Raw genomic sequence first — 21,766 nt, forward strand, 5'->3', positions numbered from 1 at the left:
AAAAAGGGGTCTTTGCCAGACAAGCAGTTTACATCTGTAAGTGTTTGTGAACTGATTTTGTAGGGTGTATTCTTATCGTAGTACCAAGAACAAATATTTGTTTTTTTTATCTATGACTTAACAGGACACCAGTGTAAAAACTGCAGATGTGGATTTTGTCCATGCAGCCTGCCTAAAGTCCATTAGATATGTAACCGCTCTGCGTTAGTCACTGCTGACCTAAGAGGGCAGTGCGACTCCATAAACACAGAACAAGACACCGAGTCCAGCCTTACCACAGGGCCTCGCCGGCTCCTCCTCTCCAGCCATTCGTGCTTCCAGGCTGGCATACATGTTGCCTTCAGTTTCTCCCTGATCATGCGTTCCTCCGGGCGGTCATCCATTTTCTGTAGCCCCCTGAGTGTTTCTTTATTCTCCATGTCACGGCTACAGGAAGACAGAAAACAAGGCACATTAGAAATGTGGTTATCCAGGACGTCTCGTGGCATAAAGATTATACTAAATGCAATGCTTCTCTCATCTCATACTACAATTACTGAGAGATTAATTCCAAGTGGCTGGAGATAAGCACGTAGGCATCACAAAGATAGCAGCTTGTTTGCTTTTTAGAGCAGAAGTGCTGCTGGGCATTGTGGAGGTCAGGACACAGAATATGTGAATCTCAAACTAAATCAATAATCTTTCACACAGACACAACTAATGCATCTCATGGTTGTAAGTGAAAGCTTGGCAAAACTGTCTGGAAAACCCATTACCATCATCACCATTTATTTATATAGCGCCACTAATTCCGCAGCGCTGTACAGAGAACTCACTCACATCAGTCCCTGCCCCATTGGAGCTTACAGTCTAAATTCCCTAACATACACACAGGCAGAGAGAGAGACAGACTAGGGTCAATTTTTTTATAGCAGCCAATTAACCTACTAGTATGTTTTTGGAGAGTGGGAGGAAACCGGAGCACCCGGAGGAAACCGCGTGGGAAACACGGGGAGAACATACAAACTCCTCACAGATAAGGCCATGGTCAGGAATTGAACTCATGACCCCAGTGCTGTAAGGCAGGAGTGCTAACCACTAAGCCACCGTGCTGCCCCATGCAATCAAACAGGACACCCTCAGAACGCCCCATATACCCCAGAACCAGCACGTCATACACATAATAGAGATATGCCGTATGAACGGCATAAGATGGAAACTAGCAGAAACCACATAGTAATTTTGGCATACAATATGCCAATTATTATTGTGTTTATAAAGTCCCAATTATGCAGCACTGTACAGTTATATGTCACTCACATCAGTCCCTGTCCCATTGGAGCTTACAGTCTAAATTCCCCAACACTAACACACACGCGCTAATTTTGTCAGCAGCCAATTAACCTACCAGTATGTGTTTTGAGAGTGTGAAGAAACACATTGCAGCACGTGGCTCTCCAATTACTGCGGAACTACAAGTCCCAGCGTCTTATTTCCCTAAAGCCCTTGTCCAGAGGGATCTGCTGCTTGTGCAACTACATGCCCACAACAACTGGAGATCCATAAATCACGCCGTCATTTTAAGTCAGACAACTTACCAGGACTGATTTCCTGCACAGTGAATGAACAGGTTTTAATAAGTGATTTAGAAGACTCAACTGTGCTGCAAAAATATCTGTACAAAACATGAGTTTTAAAGTCATCGTTTCAGTGTTCATTTGGAAAACTTGTGTACCATAAGAATTAAAGCACTGTAAATTAATATGGATATTAGAAGCCACTCTGTCTGTTGCATTGTGCTTTTATATGGTCACAGAACACATTTCCTTATCCATTTTGAGTGAGTAAAGTAGGTGCAGTCAGTTTGTTTTTTGTAAAGGCTTTATTACTTTTCAAAAATGTATACAGAAGGGGCAAAATTGTAAGAACACACCACATAAACTAAAACCAGCATCCAGTTCAAACCCAGGCTGTTCTATACAGCACTGTTACTGTGGCAGGCCTCAGAAGTCTACAGCACAGGGCTTGGTCAAACTATTTTAATAAAGTCGAGTGATTTTATGCTGGACAAAAGGAAACTTATCAAAGGCTGTTTTGTTATTGTGATGTATTTTATGTCAGCGGTGTACTCAACCAAGCTACACAAATATAGAAAACATTCCCATTTTAATATGTCAGCCTGCAAAACAAAAAACAACTACACACGGGATACACACACTAATGTGTAGCCAGGGCTGAATCACTGCAGTCAATGAAGTTCTTTCAAGCGCTTATTCTAGTTGAGCAAGTATCTGGAAACACCGCAAGTACACATATAAACCAAAACTTAATTATGGTAACCTAAACCCCCAAAATAAAATCTATATGAGCAGATAACTGCCTGGCCCGGGGCACTCAGGATGATTCACGACATAGTCTGGGACATTGTGATAACCTGATAACAGCCAGCATATGGCAGGCAGCCTCCGCACACTATCCTTCCTGGAGAGAGAAGGAACCCCTCGGAGAAAATCTCTTTCAATGCTTTGTGCTTAGTCGCTCTATGTTTGTACTTGATCTCTCCTGACTAACTGGAGACACCGGTCTACACGCTGTGGGAGGAAACGCTGGCAGGCTGCATATACCTTAAAGGGGAACTACCTTCACTAATACCTGTACACCATACCAAATGTTACAGAATACAGATGAGGCAGAACGCCATAAAATGAAAAACGGTAACATTTCATGTAAGAGATATTTATTCATGATATTATAACTAAATACCACACTATATATACCAGTGTAGTCAAAGACACTAAATGGGCAAGATGATCACAAAACTCCAAAGCAAGGCCAACAGCATGTAGGACTTCACTGTAACATAATACAAAGCTTGCAGAGTACTGTGAGGGGAATGCAGCATAACTGGGGCTTCAAGTAGGGATTACTGAAGCTTATGAAGAACGTGCTGACAGTACAGACAAGCGTTAGATGGGTGGACTTCTGTGCGGTCTGTCCTACTTTCTTCTGTTCATGGCATGTTCAACATTCACACTTCTAACCTTCAAAAGGGCCACACATTACCCATAATCTCAATAACAACTTAAAATACATTTAGTCAAAGAAAGACACACATACAGGTAATTGCTTATCCACAGACATTCTACTGCAAGATAAACAAGTGTCACTAGCTGCAAGAAACAAAACTGCTTTATTGTCACACGTGTAGGCTGTAGAGCCGCAAGCAGTTCAAGGGCCACTGTTAGAACCACCATTCAAACTTCTACATATAAATTTACCACATTCAGAATGTCAGCACACGGTGTGAATACATGTGTGACAGTTTAGAAACGGTTGCTATGGGCTACAGAATATTGCACCATGTTACTAAAGATATCCTGTCACTCTGTAAAAAGCAAATAAGGACCAAGTATAGAACAGAGTGTCTTGTGACCCTGTTTGCCTGGGAGAGAGCATTTAATAGAGAACACTGTATGTGCTTTGCTTTATCCTGGGGCGGTTTTCTTGATACCTTATAGCACAACTGTGACTCACAGCCTGTGAAATGTAGGGGAAGCTGGCCCAGGAGAGAGCACAGAGCGCACCAACACAACCGGCTCAGCTTTTAAGGCGAACTATCAGCTTGAAAGTGTCACATACTACATGCTCTCTCCAAGGCCAACGGGGCCCACAGTTAACCCGCTGATTTATTTTAGCCCAGTACATAATGCACAAGACAAAAAGTCAATGTAGAACCTAATGATATGTTTATAATAAAAAAAACAAACAAAAAACCAAACACTTTGCTGTCTAGATTGTGAGCTCACATGAACAGCAGCCTTCTTGCCATTTGTTTTCTGTTATTTGAAATGAAACATCTGTTCCTCTATTACTGTGAGCGCTCCGTCTTCTTTAACGTTCCAATGTGGTAAACCAGTGAAGTATGACATATATACAAATGTATTCAAAGTATCAATAATTATTTCTAAGTTCTGGTGAGAGGATCTTCAGTGAAATTGTTATGGTTTCTATGCTAGGAATTGGATTTAGACCAGGGGACGCTTTACCATTAGACAATGCCGGTACCAGAATGCCACAAATGTTTGGAAACAATACTGAATTTAAGAAGCTTACAGGTTGCAGAGCGCAGGGGTTAAAGCCACACAAAAAAAGCGAAGTAGATGCTGTGCGCTACTTCCTTTTTCTTTTTTAAGAAGAGTGTTTTCTTTCTTATTCAGACTTCCTGCACCAACAAAACACACAGGGACAACAGCTGCGCAGTTCCTGTCAGAGGATCACATGAAAAGGAAGCGCTTCTGAGCTGCGGACACTGGACAGCATGTTACAGGGGCAGAACTGAAACGATCTGTATTTAGGCTGCAGAGCCACAGAGACAGATTTGATAGCAGGTCTTGTTTGTGTTTGACTGTGTAACATCCTATGTCTTCCATAATCCCAGCACTGAAACATAAATCCGACTACTGAGGCAATTTAAACACCCACCTCACCACATCCTACCATGATGTTTTATTATATAGCACCTTGTAAATAAGGCCCGACAGGGTCTCCCCGTGTACCCAGGGGACAGGATTTAATGCAACACGCTATGGTCTCTACAGGGCAAGCTCTCCATTCACACTCGACAGAAGGAGAGCTGCTGGCGGAGTATAGTAGTCTGGAAGCTCGGAAGGGGAGTCAGGTTGTCAGATTAGAGCGCCAGCCCTGGGAGAGCAGAGCGCATCAACAGCGCTTTGAATGCAATGCTCTCTCGAACGAACAGGATTCCAATGCAACTCTATGCGCTAACTGCATATGCACAAGGCACTAATGTAGTAAAACAATCATACAACAAACAAAAGAAACTGGTGCCAGCAGGCAGACAAAAACAAACATCAGGAGAATAGCTGTCATACAAAAAACAGTTCAAATATATTTTTAGCTCTAGAGCACTAACAGAAACTATCAACAAATTACTATTAATTTGCTTCATTTTTAGCTTGAAGAGACTTTTCATTAGATCCTATACAAGTTGCCATTCGGACTGTACTGCTTGTTCATTACAGCCCTCGGCTAACCCATATACAGAGGAGAAATTCGGACAGACTGCTTTGGATTCTTGAAAAAAAAAAAAAAAAAAATCTACTACAAGAAGAAAGCTTCACAATGAGCATTTGTTCTGTACAAAAGAAATAAAGCAGGAACTATCTCCCCCTCTCATGTGACAGTGAGCCCAATTTACTTTCACTCCGCACAAAAGCCTTTTGTTTCCCTAATGCAGGTGGGAACGGTGCAGGTTTTTCAATAATCAAGAAAATGAAATGGCTTTCGTGAAAGACAGGTTGGGTCCGAGGGGAAAAAGGGAATGAGGGCAGGGTGTACCGGAGGCCGCTATAGAGGATGCAGCTACATAAAGGGTCTCCCAGTGCCACTGTATTATACAGTACATAAAGTGATCTTTTCATGAACTGCTGTACCTAGATCAGCTACACTACATTAACAGGACAATTCTGTAGTTAACACATAGGTATACAGGAGGCCATAGGAACCACTGATCCCATGGAATTCATGTTTTAATCAAACAGATTAATCAAATATTAATAACCATTCTAACTGACAAAAATAAAACTTGTGTGGCAGATGACAGCCAGACACTACAATTAGATTGGGATATTACCTGGTGGAAAACAAACTAAGGATGGTTGCCCGTGGCCAACAACTGGCCCTTTAAATCATTTTGGTGGGGAACATGTTCCATGACAACATACATTAATTTTAGCCAGAACTGTTCTTCATTGCAGTTATTGTACTATTTGTTGTTTGCATGTTGTAAACAACCAGATTAGTCAAATGAATACTTTTACAGTCTCGCTTGTGTGCCCCGTAATGACTGACTATTCTGATTGGATTTCAGCCAGAGGCCTGTCACCTCACTGTGTGTGGAGTCTCATCTGGCTGTTTCGCTGAATGGCCCATCAACCAGATCTGCAACATTTGGCTGTATTGTGCGTGACCAAATCAGCTAAAGATGTGGTCTGTTTGACTCCAAACTGTGTGCATGTCACTAGCGAGTCGATGGGCTGAAATATTGCTACAGACTAAAAAGCTACGATCTTACCAACACAGGGTATGCAAACGTTTCTAAATACACCGATTTGTGAAGGTTCCAAAATGCCACATTGTATTTTATGTTTACAAGGTCTTAAATATATCCTCTATATCTAGTAAAGAAGGAAATTCAATAGGATGTAGTGACCTTGGCAAGGTCAGTAACACAAATGAGCGTGTGTACTTAGGAGGGACTGACATGTTTAAAATGGGCTCCCTGCAGCAGCTGGGAATCTGACTTACCCCAAAATCAAACTTGACAAATAAATGCTATTGTTCTTGGAACTCTAATTGACCCGTTGCTGCTAACAGATTGCATGCTCTCTCTTTTCACAGAAGACAGGATCATAGTCTAAACTGGCTCAAAAAAATGTTTTTTTTAAATTCTTGTTTGAAGTTGTCTCGAATCTTAACAAAGGAATTCTAATTGCAGGTGGTCAGGGTTTTACCGTTTGATCATTTCTGTAGCGCTTAACTCATGCACTGGCTTTTAATCAGCCAGATCCTTCAAGTCCTATAGCCTGTGCTCACTCTTCTTTTCCCACCCCCTGACCTGCCTTTCGTCTTTCAAGTTTAAAGCGCACTACTAATCTCCAGTTTCCTCTTATGCTGCAGTCTTTTCAGAGATTTTCATTTGTGACCTTTGCAGCAGAAGACAGTTACAAAAGGGCTTCCCCTTGTGTACTGAGACACAAAAAGCCCATTCTTGCAAATAAATAAAATAAAAAAACACATTAAAAACATGGGGCCGGGAAAATACAGATCTTCCAATTTAAGCCTGCTCGGCCTTGCTGAAGCCCCAGGTGAAGAAAAAAAAAAATTGAGTTCATGGAAGGGACACACTAATAAACTAGGAGAAGAAGAGGGAATCAAGGGGAGAAAAGGGAAAAAAGCCAACGGCATCTAAAAAAAAAAAAAGTTTAAATAACGGCTTTATAGTTCTGTAGTAAAATGAGTATAGTAATACAGCTGTCTTGTGGTAAGAGCGTCATGTTCCTTGATATTATTGCAGCGAACATACTTAGAACGTGTAACGTTACACCAGAGGTATGTTACAATCTGTGGCCCTCTGGCTGTTATGGAACTAGAAGATCTGGCAAGGCATTATGGGAAACGTAGTTCCACAGGCTGTTCTTTGCCTTAAAATTTGATAAAGCCCCTCAAAATGTTGTGTGGGAGAATCAAAATAATATTAGAAAGATATTAAAAATATATTTTTTATGATAACACTTCAGGTGTCCTGCATGGTATAAATGTCATTATCTGTAATACACATGTTCCTAAAGCGATATCACCAAGCACCATACAGATTCTTCATTAATATTTGCCATCTCATGGTCTGAAAATAAGTCAGATAGTATGACACCTGTAGAGAACTAAAGTAACCAGTTCTCATAGCCTGGTAATATAACACAGAATGCACATTATTCCTTATAATACAGACATCAGTCTCTTGAGATAGTGACTCCTCTATATATTTTCCCATCTGCAGTGGATATTTAGTGCCATTTAAACTATAGACTTTGGGGTATTGAAAGGCATCATTTTGCTCCCCCCTCCCACATTAAAAACTGCAGTTGCCACTCTTGACCAGTCCTCCAGTCTTCCTAGATTGTTCATTATGCTTATCACCCCTTTCACCACCTGGGCGTGTCTACCCTGATGAATATCTTTACAAGGTCTTTTAGGATAACCCCACCCTTTCATGCACCTGTTATAGCCTATAAATAGATTTGAGCAACTACCAGTTTTGTATTTGTCTGAGAGGCATGTTGGTGTCAGTAGCTGAGGGGGAGTACTGACATTGGATTGCTATTTGGAGGTTTCTGGGGTACCTCTTTGGTAAGTTAGCTCTCAATTTAAAAACACATGTATGGCCCAAATATATGGGACTCTCATTGTTTAGAGTAGGACCACCCTATTAGCAAAAGCACCTTGGCGTGGTGGGTGGCTTCAACATACATTTGCAAATGTGTGCAACTGAGACTTTTGCATTTTTTATCTACAGTAGAAATAGCAGATCTGTTGCTGGCTATAGCAGTGTGCTGGGGGAATTTGTCTCTGTTTTTCCTTTCAGGATAACCCCACCCTTTCATGCACCTGTTATAGCCTATAAATTGATTTGAGCAACTACCAGTTTTGTACCTGATGAATATCTGTCAATTCCAGAAAGGCAAACTTTACCCTTAATACCATTAGTAAGGTCAGAAGGAGCACTAGGTCCACTAGGGATCTCTCTCTGCACTGAATGCAGTACAGTAACTACATCTCTCTGTAGTCTATCATTGGGGCTTCCCATTCTGCCTCAATTATCCTGGACAAGTCGGAGCAGGCTTCCTTCACGAATACACTAGGACTCCCCCGGTGGACAGTGTTAAGACCAGTTGTTACAATTTTGTTTCCCCATGAAACTTGATTCCAGTTGCAACCTTTGCAAGATTGATTATTTTTGATGTCCACAACATTTAACTCACAGTTCCTGCAGGTCTTGTCACTTGTTAGATCAAATAACATTTCCATGTTGTCGATCACCTGTATCAAAGGGCCTTGTATCCTTTTGAAGTTTGATTTCAAAACTAGTATGTCAAAATAAAATAGTTTCCTGTTGGGGTAGAAAACCTTACACCCCATTGGATCTGGTCCATATACTGTATACACTTGTACTATTAAGCCAGGAAGGCATCTAGTACATAACGCATTGACTCACATGCTTTCTGATCCTGGCAATGTGACTCTGATCTCATACTAGGTACTCAAATTGTTGAGCACCATAATCTACAACACTAAATCCCTACATCCCTTACTAAGAGATCACGGATACTAATCTATTTCTGGACAATACTCTTTATGTAACTAAAAGTTAACTTTGTAGGGAATGACCGTCATTAAAAACAGTATATTGCTTAAACAGTTTGCAATGAAGATTATCTAATGATCCATGTTCGTTATATATAACCATAATTGGGCCAAGTTATTTTTACTCTTCCTCCTTACTTCACAAAACCCAGCTCTCTTTTTGTTGGCGGCATTATCAAACATTCCACTTCTCAGGGTAAACTTTCGCCAGTATACAAATACACCTTGCTTAAATGGGTGCGATGGCTGTCAACCATGAAGGAATTGCACTCAGCTTGTTCCCGAACCTAAAGGCCTTTCCAAACAAGGATTTAAATTAGCCATCTATATCTGTCTTGATGTTGTGTTGAAATTGGGGAATAAAAATTGCTCTCCTGTTGGAGGTCAAGAATAGGATTTGGTGGATTGTGACGATCGCAATGCAAACCTCTGGAATTTTATAACAAAGCTTTACTGGAGCTCATTTGAACCTAACTCAATCTACAATAATTTCATTGGTCTTCATTATATGACAAAAGAGAAAGGTTCATCCTGGCACTGGGGTTGGGGTACAATTACTTCCCTCTTGGTCTTACCATAAGCTTATAAATGAAGTATGCGCCAGTAAATTGCAAAATAATATTCCCATTTTAGCTCTGCTGTTGGCTCCATGCTCTTACCCGCATTATGGTCTGTTTCTAAGTAAGCGGTGCCAAACGTTTGACAAGTATAAAAACACAGACCTATTTCACTGCTGAATGCAAATCTATAATCACCAATCAATGGATTGAGAAAACACATCTAAAAATCATGTCCCCCATGGGAGAGGGAAACGGATATATAAAACTTTTGCGATTTCTTATTCACACAGTGGGTAGTCCTAGAAAGCAGACATTAAAAAATTTTTCTTAACAAAACAAAGAACCATTACGGTCACAGGGGTTTTGAACTGTGCAACTTCTCTTCTGTATTATTTTCCAGGCAGTTGTACTTTGAGATGCGTTGTATATTCTCTTAAACAACAACAGGAAGAGTAACAAACAGAAAACATGATCTGCAGCTTTAAGCATTCATGTCTGTATAGATCACAGGTCTCGCACATTATTGATAGTGATTTACTAATGTTCATTTATTTACTGTTAATATATTTAATTCTAATACATAGGCAAAAATACTTATTGAAAAGCTAAATACTCGGAAAAAGAAACCCTCTATTTGTCTAGTTGTATCAGTATTCTGAATTCCAAGCTCAAGTTTTGTAGTGTGGGAAAACCAGGACTCATGGGAGCCCAAACAAATGTTACAATATTGTAGACAGATACGGGGCAAGTGGCCCAATATTGCAGCGTATGAGGTCCCAAATCAAACACAGATATTAATTCTATCAAAATTGCAAAGATTGTTAGTGTGTGAGCAGACATTTATTTTTTGCCCTTGTACAGCAAAGTGTTAACATGATCCCACCATTAATCACCATTTGACTTTGAGAAATACAATGTATTAGCAGTAATATAATGTAATACTGCCTGGCTGGGGGCGTTATAAAACAAAGCAGGCAATTTTGTTTTCTCTCAAAGTACCCAAACATGAGAACTGGCTTTCAAACCAGCAAAGAAAGGGTGCCAGTGTTAGTGTGGGTAGAAGGACTGCAGATTCTGTTAGTGGCAGGTCACACAGGATAGTCTGCTGATGGATAGGAAGCTGCAGCAATGATACGTCCACAACTCTCACCACAGAAAACTGCAGTTAATACTGAAAGGCTAGTGTTACCCATTACATGACTACTGTGCAAATTTACTCCACAGCTTGATAAAGTATGGGGGGTCTATTATGGGTGAACACAACAATGTACAATTCAGAAGCCAGTCTGGAGCCATCAACAGAAATGACTTTCAATAGTAAGGAAACAGCTGTAATTTATTTATTTTGAAGTGTATATGCTACCTAGTACCCGGGATATGACCATCCCTGCTTTATAGATCTTAAAGTATAGCAGGCAACACAGATTTGGAATCCCCAAATTGTTCAGCCAAGTGAAACCAACCAATTGTCTGTTGAAGTTTGACATGTGGAAGTATCATTGACCAATGGGTGCCTTGCTGCAATTATTGAGCCAACTCTGTGCCCCATGTGGAAAAGTTATATTTTATCATGGGGTATAGGTGTAGACCTACATATGCAACAGGAATGGTGAACTTCCTGCCACATTTGCCAATTCTCCAAGGAGAAAGCAGGGTGAGCTGTTTAGAATTGACTTATTGAATTGAATCATAAGCAGAGAAAATATGCAAGTTTGCTCTTTTAGGAAGCTATGAATGGATGTCATGTGGATCATGTGATCATTACACAAATGGTCATTTGAAAGAAAAAGAGTTCAACAACAGGATTTTACTTCTGCATTCAAGTACTTAAATGGACACTCAGCATAAATTACATTTTATCATATGTGCTCAAACTATAGAGCCACAAAACCATAAAATAGAGATAAGAGCAAAATGATCTTCTCAATGTTAAAAATATTAAATAGACTTCTCTCAAAATGATAACTATAAATTCTACGCGATCTGGATTACGTCAATTTAAATGCTGAGCCCTGAAACAATACAATGAAAATCAGAAATAGTAAATTGTTATTGGTCCACAAAACTGTTATTTTGCTTTAAGTTTTTGTAATGTTATTGGGAACTGAAATTTTAGGCTGGGCGTTAAACAGAGGCGCCTTCTCTTCTAAAGATTTCAAACTGCACATTAAGAGCAGAAAAACTCACTGTTTCAATACAGCAAAGAAGCAAAAATGAACAAGTGTGACTGTACGTTGAAGAGCTTCACTTGATAAGCAGTACAAAAGGAGCTCTGTATATCTTTCAAACTGCAAAAAAAAATAAAAAATCTCTAAAAAACATTTAAGAACATTAGTCCTTTGAGCCCCGGCGATAGTGCCATGAACTGGCTCCACAGTGGCTGAATTCCACTTGGATCCCAGAGGTCTGGTCACTTTGGAGCTTTGATCTCCTGACATTCCAGAAAGTTTTCAGGACGCCAATATTACATTGCAGCAAGTTTTCTCAAAGTTGTCCCAATGGTGGCTCGTGGGCAGGTTACAACCTAAGATTTAGAAGTCCACAAAAAAAAATAGATAAATAAATCAGGAGCTTGCTTAGGTGTAGAAAAAAAAAACGCCCCACAAAAAAATCCCTTCTACAATAAGCTTGCTTCCCTAAAAAGAGGCAAAAACATTGCCTCTGCACTGCTACATGAGAAGAGATAGACATAGCATTGCTATATATACACAGTGTAGGCTGCTTAGGACAACCAGACCTCTGGTGGGTGGACGAAGCCCGTTCCTCTTGATGGCTATGGCAGGAGCAAAACCATGGTCAGATAAGGGCGTGTTTGGTAGACAAACGGTTCATATTGAATATTGCCAAATAATGGTCTGTGTACAAGCAGAATGGTGCAGTGTTGCACACTGGTCAAGTGGGGGACTATATGGCAGTCACAATGTGCAGCACTTATCTTATGAGACACTACACTGGCAATCACTGTAAGCTGCATAATATACATACTACTATGGTGAAAATGAGCACGGCTCATTTATAGTCTCTAAAATACACGCAATGTGTCTTTAAATTGATATTGTTTGGTAGTCTTACTAAATCACATATGCCATTTAACAGAATCATAGCATGCAACTGACAAATTCTGTGTGGCCCTCTCAGTGTCAGCAGAGATGGTTTGGGAATGTGTTTATTTTGAGAAAAGGCACAGCCAACCTAGAATCACACCGCAAATAAACCGAATATTGTTTCACAGAGCAGGATCCAGCTGTAGAAGAAACTATTAGGAAAGGAATCTCTAGCCTCAGGTGCAGTAAGTCCAAGAGCCAGTGTGTCAAGACAATGATGCCTTAACATGTCTGTGTAGCAAATGGCTTTTAAAGAGATGCTTGATAACCTCTAGAGTTTGGTCTGCGAATTATCCAGTGTCCTTAGAATTGTCAATCCAATCCATCTTCAAACTTCAATATGGCGGATATATATTATGTGTTTCAAAGCAATGATTTTTAATAGCCATTAACAAACAACAATAATAAAACATACACAAAAGCTTATATTTTACAGGGTCAATTACACCATCATACATTTGTGGAGGCGACAACACCAAGCATCTTATATTCTCTCTCACAAGTGTATCTCAGACATTAGCATGTTGGGAATTGTAGTTTAACAGCTGAACATTTTCAAGTTGACTGGGGACAAATAAAATGGCAAAGAAAGGAGTTACTGGGGAAAGAGACTGCATTTTCTCATAACCTTATTTGAGCAAGCATTCAAAAGATGGAGCACAGAGCCGTATGCCAGTAATTTGTCTTCCATATGACACATTTGGCTTGCTGATCAGGGGATCCTCTATTTAGTAGCCAACATGTTGATTTTACTACAAAAATTACAAAATTGAAGAAACTCTGAAATATAGTCTAGATAATTACTATCCTATTGTTTTAAAAGCACCAATAAATATACACTTCAGCCCCATACAAAAAGGGAGGTTGGTTAGACATACAAACTGTTAGCAGGCGATGATCGCTAGAGCGTACAGTCGAAAATAAAAAGATAAGAAGTTATATAAAAAGTTGGTGGCAGCAGTAGTATATGACCCCTTATCACCCTAATAGATTATAGCCAGAGCATAAATAATGTTCTGTTAAGTGTCATACGTTGTACAGGGTAATATAGCCTTACTATGGCCCTTCTACAGGAAACAACTTCTGGGCACCTCTAAATATTCACGAGTATTAATGAGAGTGAAGAGGCAACGTATTGGCAAAGACTGAACATGAGAAACTGCCAGCCTTCAGTACATTGGCTCTGAATGATCACATGACATCAGTGCCACAGGAACAGCTCTTCTCACCAACATCTAGTTTAAATACTACATCTAGCATGTATGATACAGAGGGGAGGGGCAGAGTTTTATAGCTTAATTTTCCTAACCATAGTTTGTGTGAACTGCACATTGCAATTCAACTTTTACAGACTGTACTGATTAATGTTAGGTACTTCAAATCTTCATATATTGTGTAGCAGGAAGGTCTGTACACAAAACATACTTGTCTCCAGCCATGTCAGATCTGACATATTTTCCTGGTTCTGCAGGAGTCCTAGGCATTTCTTTAGGACTTGTGATATTTAACACAGTTCCTCTAATCCTGCAGACACATGGCTTCTGGCACAAAAAGGGTTTGCAACCTTTGGTGAAATTCCATATTGTTTATCGTTAAATATTTCCTTATGGGGCGCTACCCTCAGAATGCTGGGAGACATTTCACAAAGGGCGTCCACGCTTTACAGAGGATATTATTCACAACATACACCTCACAGTAGATTAAATGCATGTTCATCTGCAATGCACAAATTACATTCTCAGCTTAAAAAGTACGGGCTACAGAACTGTTATGCACAGAGGACCATCACTCTTTATTCACCATTATAATGAAGTTGGTGTAGATTGTAACTCCATACAGGTGCCTTTGTGCAAACGTCATTTTTATTTTGCAGTCTTATTCTCGGAAAAAATGCTCTTTGGTTGTTGCTTTTCACTATTACCAGCCCCCTGAACAAACCTCTGAAGAGGCACAATGTACAGCTGCAGTAAGTCAACACCCACCCAAACGTTTATTTGCTTTACCTGCTTCTTATCGTCTAGACCGAGGTTTCCCAACCACAAGACAAGGAGTGAAAGAGCAGCTCTGCCGTTAAGAAAACAGACAGACACTTAAATATATGCTACTCTGAATCTCAGTGTGCCACCTCCATGTGACCATGGCCAAGGTGCCAGTGTCTGGTATTGTGCGCAGATTCCTGGCTTAACTGGACAGAGAAATACCTGACAAATTCCCAGAATACAGTGCTGCGTAAAACTGTATGTCCTATATAAACATAAATAATAATAGTTTACTGTTTAGTAAGAAACACCAAGACAGAATGGATATTTAAGGATCAGGGATTTGTTTTACTTTGCATACAACAGAGTTAGCTACATGCAGTAGGTATGACTTAAGAATCTACTGTAAAGTGATTAGAGGTTAATAAACCAAGTTTCAGACCTCTATGCTTTGATGGCAGTGGGAGAGGGTATAGATGGGGGGCAGATTCTGCTAGTGTAGACAGAAAGATATCTCCTGACGAGGGAGAGAGACATTTTTCAGACACCATCCACTAGGTAAAATCTTATGTGAAGATATAAGACACCAATGTGGTTTTATTTTGGAATAACTGATCCATGTTTAATATAGCCAAATCTACATTTCCCTTGTGGGAATTTATTAGGGGTAGATTGTAAGCCCCAACTAAAGCTGATAACGAAATTACCCTTATGCTATGCTGACTGCACTTGGCTCTCTTCAATATGCCCATGACATCCGCCATACATCGCTACTGTGCCTATCCACCCTCTATCCACTTCAGTGATGTGCACCAATCACCAAGGGGCACATCCACGCCCTTGTAAGACGAGATCAGGTCCTCAATAGGTCTGAACAGCACAAGTCTAGAAACATTCTTAGCATTAGGATCACATCAACAACATTAATTACTAGTTACTAGTTCTATGGCAAACCCACCTAAACTGAATGTTTATATTAGTTGGGGGAGAGATAGAAGGTATCTGCATTTGTTCATGGATTTGTCAAAGGATTACACCGAAAATACATTAAAAGGGACTCAATTTATTACAAATGTAAAACTCAATGGCATCCAGTTGCAGAAGAGCTGTAGAATCTTTTCTCCCTCAATGTCCTGCCACTAGAGGGGGGGGGGGGGGGGGGGGGGGGGAGGGAATTCAATTCCCCCCGAATTTGTGCCGTGTTAAAACTATTAACGTTGTTACAGTAGTTCTAACCCGGCATTCTGCTCGCAGCTCAGGGAGCGAGCAAAAAGCCAATGTTGAAGCTACCGTAATAACGGTGATAAAGCGAATTACCGTAGTAACGGTAATAATGCGCAGGCCGCGTTACTTTTACCTTTAATGCGGTAAATTGAATTCCCGCCTAAGGATCAGGACAGTTCACAATCGGTATTACGGTGCAGCAACACAGATTTTGAATACCGCGAAATGTCAATGTCTTCGGAATTCATAGTCTATAAATAAGAGGTGGAACAACGATGTCAATTTGTTCTGCTCTATGGTGTGCACTGAGGCCAGATTCCATAGGAGAAACGTGCAAAATTTTGCCGTCACCAATTTCGAATTCACTCGGAATAGCTTTCCTCACTGTATTTGCAAAGCCTGCATTCCATGGAATTCAGAGTCTATAAATAGAGCAGGGACCACAATGAGCCGTCAATTGATTCTGGTCTATGTAGTACGTACTTAGACAGAATTTTGCGTATTTCTCCAGCTGAAATTGTGCTTAAGTTTTGAAAAATGTCACCAATTTTCAGTTCATCGTGTATTTATATAGCGCCAGTAACTCTGCAGCGCTGTACAGAGAAATCACTATCAGTCTCTGCCCCATTGGAGCTTACAGTCTAAATTCCCTAACATACACAGAACGAGAAACACTAAGGTTAATTAGCTGCAATTAAATTGACCTACCAGTATGTTTTTGTAGTGTGGGAGGAAACCGGAGCACCCGAAGGAAACCCACTCAAACATGGGGAGAACATACAAACTCCACATAGATAAGGCCATGGTCAGGAATCAAACTCATGACCCTACTATGAGGCAGAAGTGCTAATCTCTAAACCACTGTCATCCACTTCTCAATTTTAAAGCATAAAACTTCTCCCTAACTGTGGTTCGTTCTGAAGAGACAGCAGTCAGACACCCTTGCAAGTGAGCTTGAGAACCACCCCCCCTTACACCTCCCATGTTTGTTGACAGAACAAGCTGAGAGAGTCTTTGGGAGTCACAAGTTTTAGCAAATGACAAACTTTCAACTGCTTTACAATCACATGCCCTGCGAGAGCACACTCCAACCTAAACATAATCATACAGCAAAGTCTAAATCATTAACCGTTTCAAAAACACACCACTGAAAACCCGCATGTACAGTAAATCATGTCTGTTCACGAGCCATTGAAACTCAAGTATGTCCTCATTTCAACTTACTTTCAAAAGGGGGGAGATATATAAACAAAACAAAAAACGTTTTATTCCACAGGAGCCATTTGTAGAGTATGTTTCAGAAGTTGGAGCTGGGCCAAAATCAGAAAGCTCATACGGCCTCAAACATATTTCTGCAATTTAGTTTTATTCCTATAATGATATGAATGTAAAATTAAGAACATGATATATGGTAAGAGAGTATGATCAACACCAGTAAAAAAAATAAAAGATAAAAAAATAAATAAGAAAATAAACCCAATATATGGCTTGTTTTTATACTTAAATATATACCCAGGCTAACGAATGTAAATATTGATGTGATGCCATTTCTCATCCTAATAAAGTTCCCACTGCATTAAGAATAGAAGTCGGCAGCACATTTTAGTCCCAGTATAGCTGTGTCCTGCTATCAAGATCGCCGCCTTTATATTTATATTTCCAGCAACAGGGTGACCACGCTGCCATATAAGGCAATGGTTTACTACACTGATGGGAGCGTACATGGACTGATTTAAGGTCCCACTCAGATACGTAAAAGGGGATATTCACCATTTTTATTTTATTAGAAATACTTTCTATGTCACTAGGAGTATTAGAAACACCACATTAATAGTGCGGTTAAGGCTTATTTGCCGATTCCTAGGGGCGCCACTGCTACACCTCCATGACATCCTAGAGGATGCAGCGTATTTTAAGCGCTAGTTGCCAGGGTCAGAGGCGTTATAGAGCTTCTGATTGGTGTGCGATATAACAGTAAGTTACTCGTCTGGGGTTTTTTGTTTTTTTTGTATAACATTAAGGAATGTTACAGAAAGTGTCACCTCTGAGAAAACTATTTACATGGCGTTCAATCAGAGCATGATACAAGTGTGTGGCAAGACAAAAACACAAACAGTTGCAACCTGTCTGGAGCTCCTTAGTGTAGGGCAATATTATTTTGCCCAGCAATGGGGTCCTATCAAGACAGCTTTACGCAATTTAAGTTACTAAGATTAGTTCCACTGAAAATATTACAAAGAATGACATAAAATGCCACAATTCCAGCCAATGTTGGGCAGCACAGTGGTTAGCACTTCTGCCTTACAGCACTGGGGTCATGAGTTCAATTCTCGACCTTGGCCTTATCTGCCTGGAGTTTGCATGTTCTCCCCGTGTTTGCGTGGGTTTCCTCCGGGTGCTCCGGTTTCCTCCCACACTCCCAAAACATACTAGTAGGTTAATTGGCTGCTAACAAAATTGACCCTAGTCTGTCTGTATCTGTCTGTGTATTAGGGAATTTAGACTGTAAGCCCCAATGGGGCAGGGACTGATGCGAGTTCTCTGCACAGCGCTGCAGAATTAGTGGCGCTATATAAATAAGTGGTGATGATGAATGTTACATCAGTTTCAAAATGTTCATGTAGCATAACAAAATCAATGTAACAGAACACTCACTCCATAGTTGCAAATCCTTACAAACCTGCCAACAAACATTACTTAAGATAAATGAGGTGCTGTAAAATACACAGGCTTCTATCTCTTAACATAAATACATTATACACATTTTCATCAGTTAAGAACAAAAACCTTCTTAACTCACTTCAGACTGATTACAAAATGACTGTAGTCCTTCACCATCATACATACAGCTAGAAATGTAAATTAAAGAGATAAAAAAAACAAAAAAAAACAAAACATAGTAAAATATTGTCATTGTCCAGAAAGTTGCAAAGCACTATGGTTCCGAGTGTAGCTGATCACTGGAGTAGATGGAATAGGAGCATTAAGGAACCAACAATTTTAGAGAGATAAAGATCTACTTGTTCATTCCTCCTGTTGTGTTACAGGGCACCAACAACTGGTACATAGTGACCTGACCAAACACATTTTCATACATCCTACCGGACTAAGTTTCTTGTAAAACTTTTATTAGAAAGTATCATCGGAAAGAACACCTATCCACAAGCAACTTCAAGTTCTCCATAAGCCAATAATTACATATCCACATAGATTTTGTCTGAATTTGGTAAACAATTGGCATATGCATACCCCCGAAAACAAACAGGTGTAAACAACCAAAGTCTGATTAGATTTGATAGTGACAAGTGGCCTGCGGGTATGGTCAGAAAAACAACAACGTGATCTGTATCAGTCTAAATTGTTTGAGACTAGATAAGCAAATCCACAAGGAGTACAGGCAGCCTTCAGCCTAGATATGGTGATTATTACTGTTTGTGACCCATCAAAACAGCCTTCCTGGGGGCTGTGACCCTGTGGACCAATAAGCACAGGACAGAAAGTGCAGCTTTTGATTGGCCCTCCTGCTCACACCCATCTCAGTGGCCACTCTAAGAGGTGCAGTAGAACACATCTGCAGGTGCGATACTACAAAAACAGAGGAGCCCCGAGAATAAATTAAATAAAAATTCTTCAGTGAGCAGTTCCCAGGGCTTCACTCAGGGAAATAAGCAGGGCACAGACTTTACAGATTAACCAGGAATGCGGCTTTCTTGCTGAAACAGCTACACAAATTCCAAAATTACTAGTATTCAAAACCTACTAAGCTAAAGGTCTTGTGCATTATTCTCTTTAAACGGTCATATGCAATAATTCAGAAAACTGCACCCCTGCATAATTTTTATGTACCAGATGATAGACTAATATTTCCTATACAGATCAAGCCCATTTCTGAAACAAGCCAACCTAATATGCGGCATTGCAGAATGGAACAAGATAGTGATCTGAAATAAGCAGAGACATCAAACAAAAGCCATTAAAGTGCATCACTGGTCTCTGCACAACACAACTTGTTAATAGATATTTGCAAGAGACAAAACAAAAGTGTTTTATGCATTGAATACAATGTACTTTGCTCATGTATTATGCACCTCTCCAGTAATGACAATGAGGACGTTTATGAAAACCGTTCCAGAGTTAAAGGATCTAAACACCCTCCAATGCTGATGCTGCTTTTCACCACTACTTGTAACAAGTTTAAAGACAATAGAATGTTCACAGCTTTCGTACAAACCCTGGAATCAAGTCTTGGACCCGCACCACCCAAATGTAGAATTGAGCAAACAGCCCATGAAACACACCTGTCACATTTCACATATATTGCTCACAAATGCCATTGGGTTTCAGAACACATTTTGTAATTTAAATATAAAGCCAAACCAAACCCATCATCTTATACAGTTGGTGGACATCTATGACTACAAAGGTGGAGTTGTCATCAGCATGTTTTGGAACAGTTTACACAAATGGTCCGCCTTGTATAGAATAGGCTCCATTTGTCCATATGTATGTATAGAGAATCATCCATTTCTGTACACAAAGACAATACCAGTTCATTTTTATGTAATTTGATTGGCTATTTGTACAGTAATGCTGGACCTGCTCAGATCCACAGTACTTGTGAAATGCACACTCTCGAGATATTCAAAAATTGAGTTGTAACAGAAGAGGGGTAAACATGTAAAAAATATATTTTAAAAAATAAATAACAGGCAACTGTGGAATAGAGGGCTGGACACATCTTTGGATCCAGGTATCCATTGCATCTAAGCAGAATTAGTCCTGGTACCTTTATCAGCTGTTGTTAATGGATGCACAGCCGGCTTCTGGATTTGAATGACTGGATCCAGAATTCTACATCACATGACCTTCCCTGAATTTTTAAGATGGTATAAAGAATGAAAAAGTACCTCATAGGCCCAAATATAACACTAGCTTTTTATTAAATCTATCAAACATAGCGACAGGCAACCAGATACGCTTCAAGGGCCGCGCGGTGTGATCCTCTAACTTTCTTAAGGGCCACACATTGCCCTTAATCCCAGTAACAAGTTAAAACAATACAGTTAATCAAAGAAAGAGGCACCTATCTGTAATAACCTATCAGCAGGTATTTTAGACAAGTGTCAAAAGCTACAACAAACAGACCTGACAATAAAACAGGAAGGAGCTGGGGGCTGTTGCCAGTCACTAGCTTAGTTTTATACAAGCCATTAGTGCAGGCCTAGGCAACATGTGACTCTGCACCTCCTGTGCCTGTTGTATAACAATGTCACCTTATGTTATCAGAGATATCGCCACTGGTTTCAGGAAATGTTGTTCTTGAACTAGAACCAGAGAAGCCCCGTCAATAACTGCATTCATAGAAGACATAACGAGCACTGAGCCTCAGGCCCCCCTCCCATCACATGCACATTAATGCTTTCTGGGAAAGCCAGAGCACCTGATTAAGGTGCACAACAGCCACGGACTAATCAACTTTACATAACCCTGAGGTCAGTTTCGGGTCCCAGTGCTGAAACTGGGACACAAACCAAATATTCCAAGCATGCACCCACTACTCCCAGACACTGATCTATTAACACTTTCTCACAGCTGCCACATTCAACCAGGAACATATTACACTAGAGAATAAAAAACAGACCAAAAGTATGAACCATCTCTCTAATGTATAGGAAAAAAGCCTGATGACAATCAAAGGCAGATAACGCTTAATGAAATGTTCCCCTCTAAATATACAGGAAATATGAATATGAAACATAAAATTACTGTTGCGAGTGCTCTTCTGCTGCAAATATTGTTCTTTGACTGTTGTTCCATGAGATCAGTTACAAAGTTTCCTATTTGCATTTTTTTTCCTTTAAACACGCAAACAGAAAGCTAAATGTAAACCACAAGTGAAGAACAGGACAGTCAAAATACTCGTGATTACTTACCACTGTAAGTAATCACGAGTATTAATACTGTAATTGCGACATTTAAT

The 21,766-nt window shown here is 40.0% G+C and overlaps 1 protein-coding gene across 3 annotated transcripts in view; it reads right to left on the reverse strand.

The window, feature by feature from the left end:
* Window positions 1–21,766, reverse strand: part of LOC142099664 (mitogen-activated protein kinase kinase kinase 1-like) — a 49,713-nt gene that overhangs the window by 20,276 nt on the left and 7,671 nt on the right. For all 3 annotated transcript variants that reach the window (XM_075183377.1, XM_075183369.1, XM_075183388.1), the window contains exon 2: window positions 276–426. In XM_075183377.1, the coding sequence (XP_075039478.1) occupies window positions 276–426 (151 nt within the window). The remainder of the gene's footprint in view (window positions 1–275; window positions 427–21,766) is intronic.

The sequence above is a fragment of the Mixophyes fleayi genome, chromosome 1, assembly GCF_038048845.1.
Source record: "Mixophyes fleayi isolate aMixFle1 chromosome 1, aMixFle1.hap1, whole genome shotgun sequence".
NCBI lineage: Eukaryota > Metazoa > Chordata > Amphibia > Anura > Limnodynastidae > Mixophyes > Mixophyes fleayi.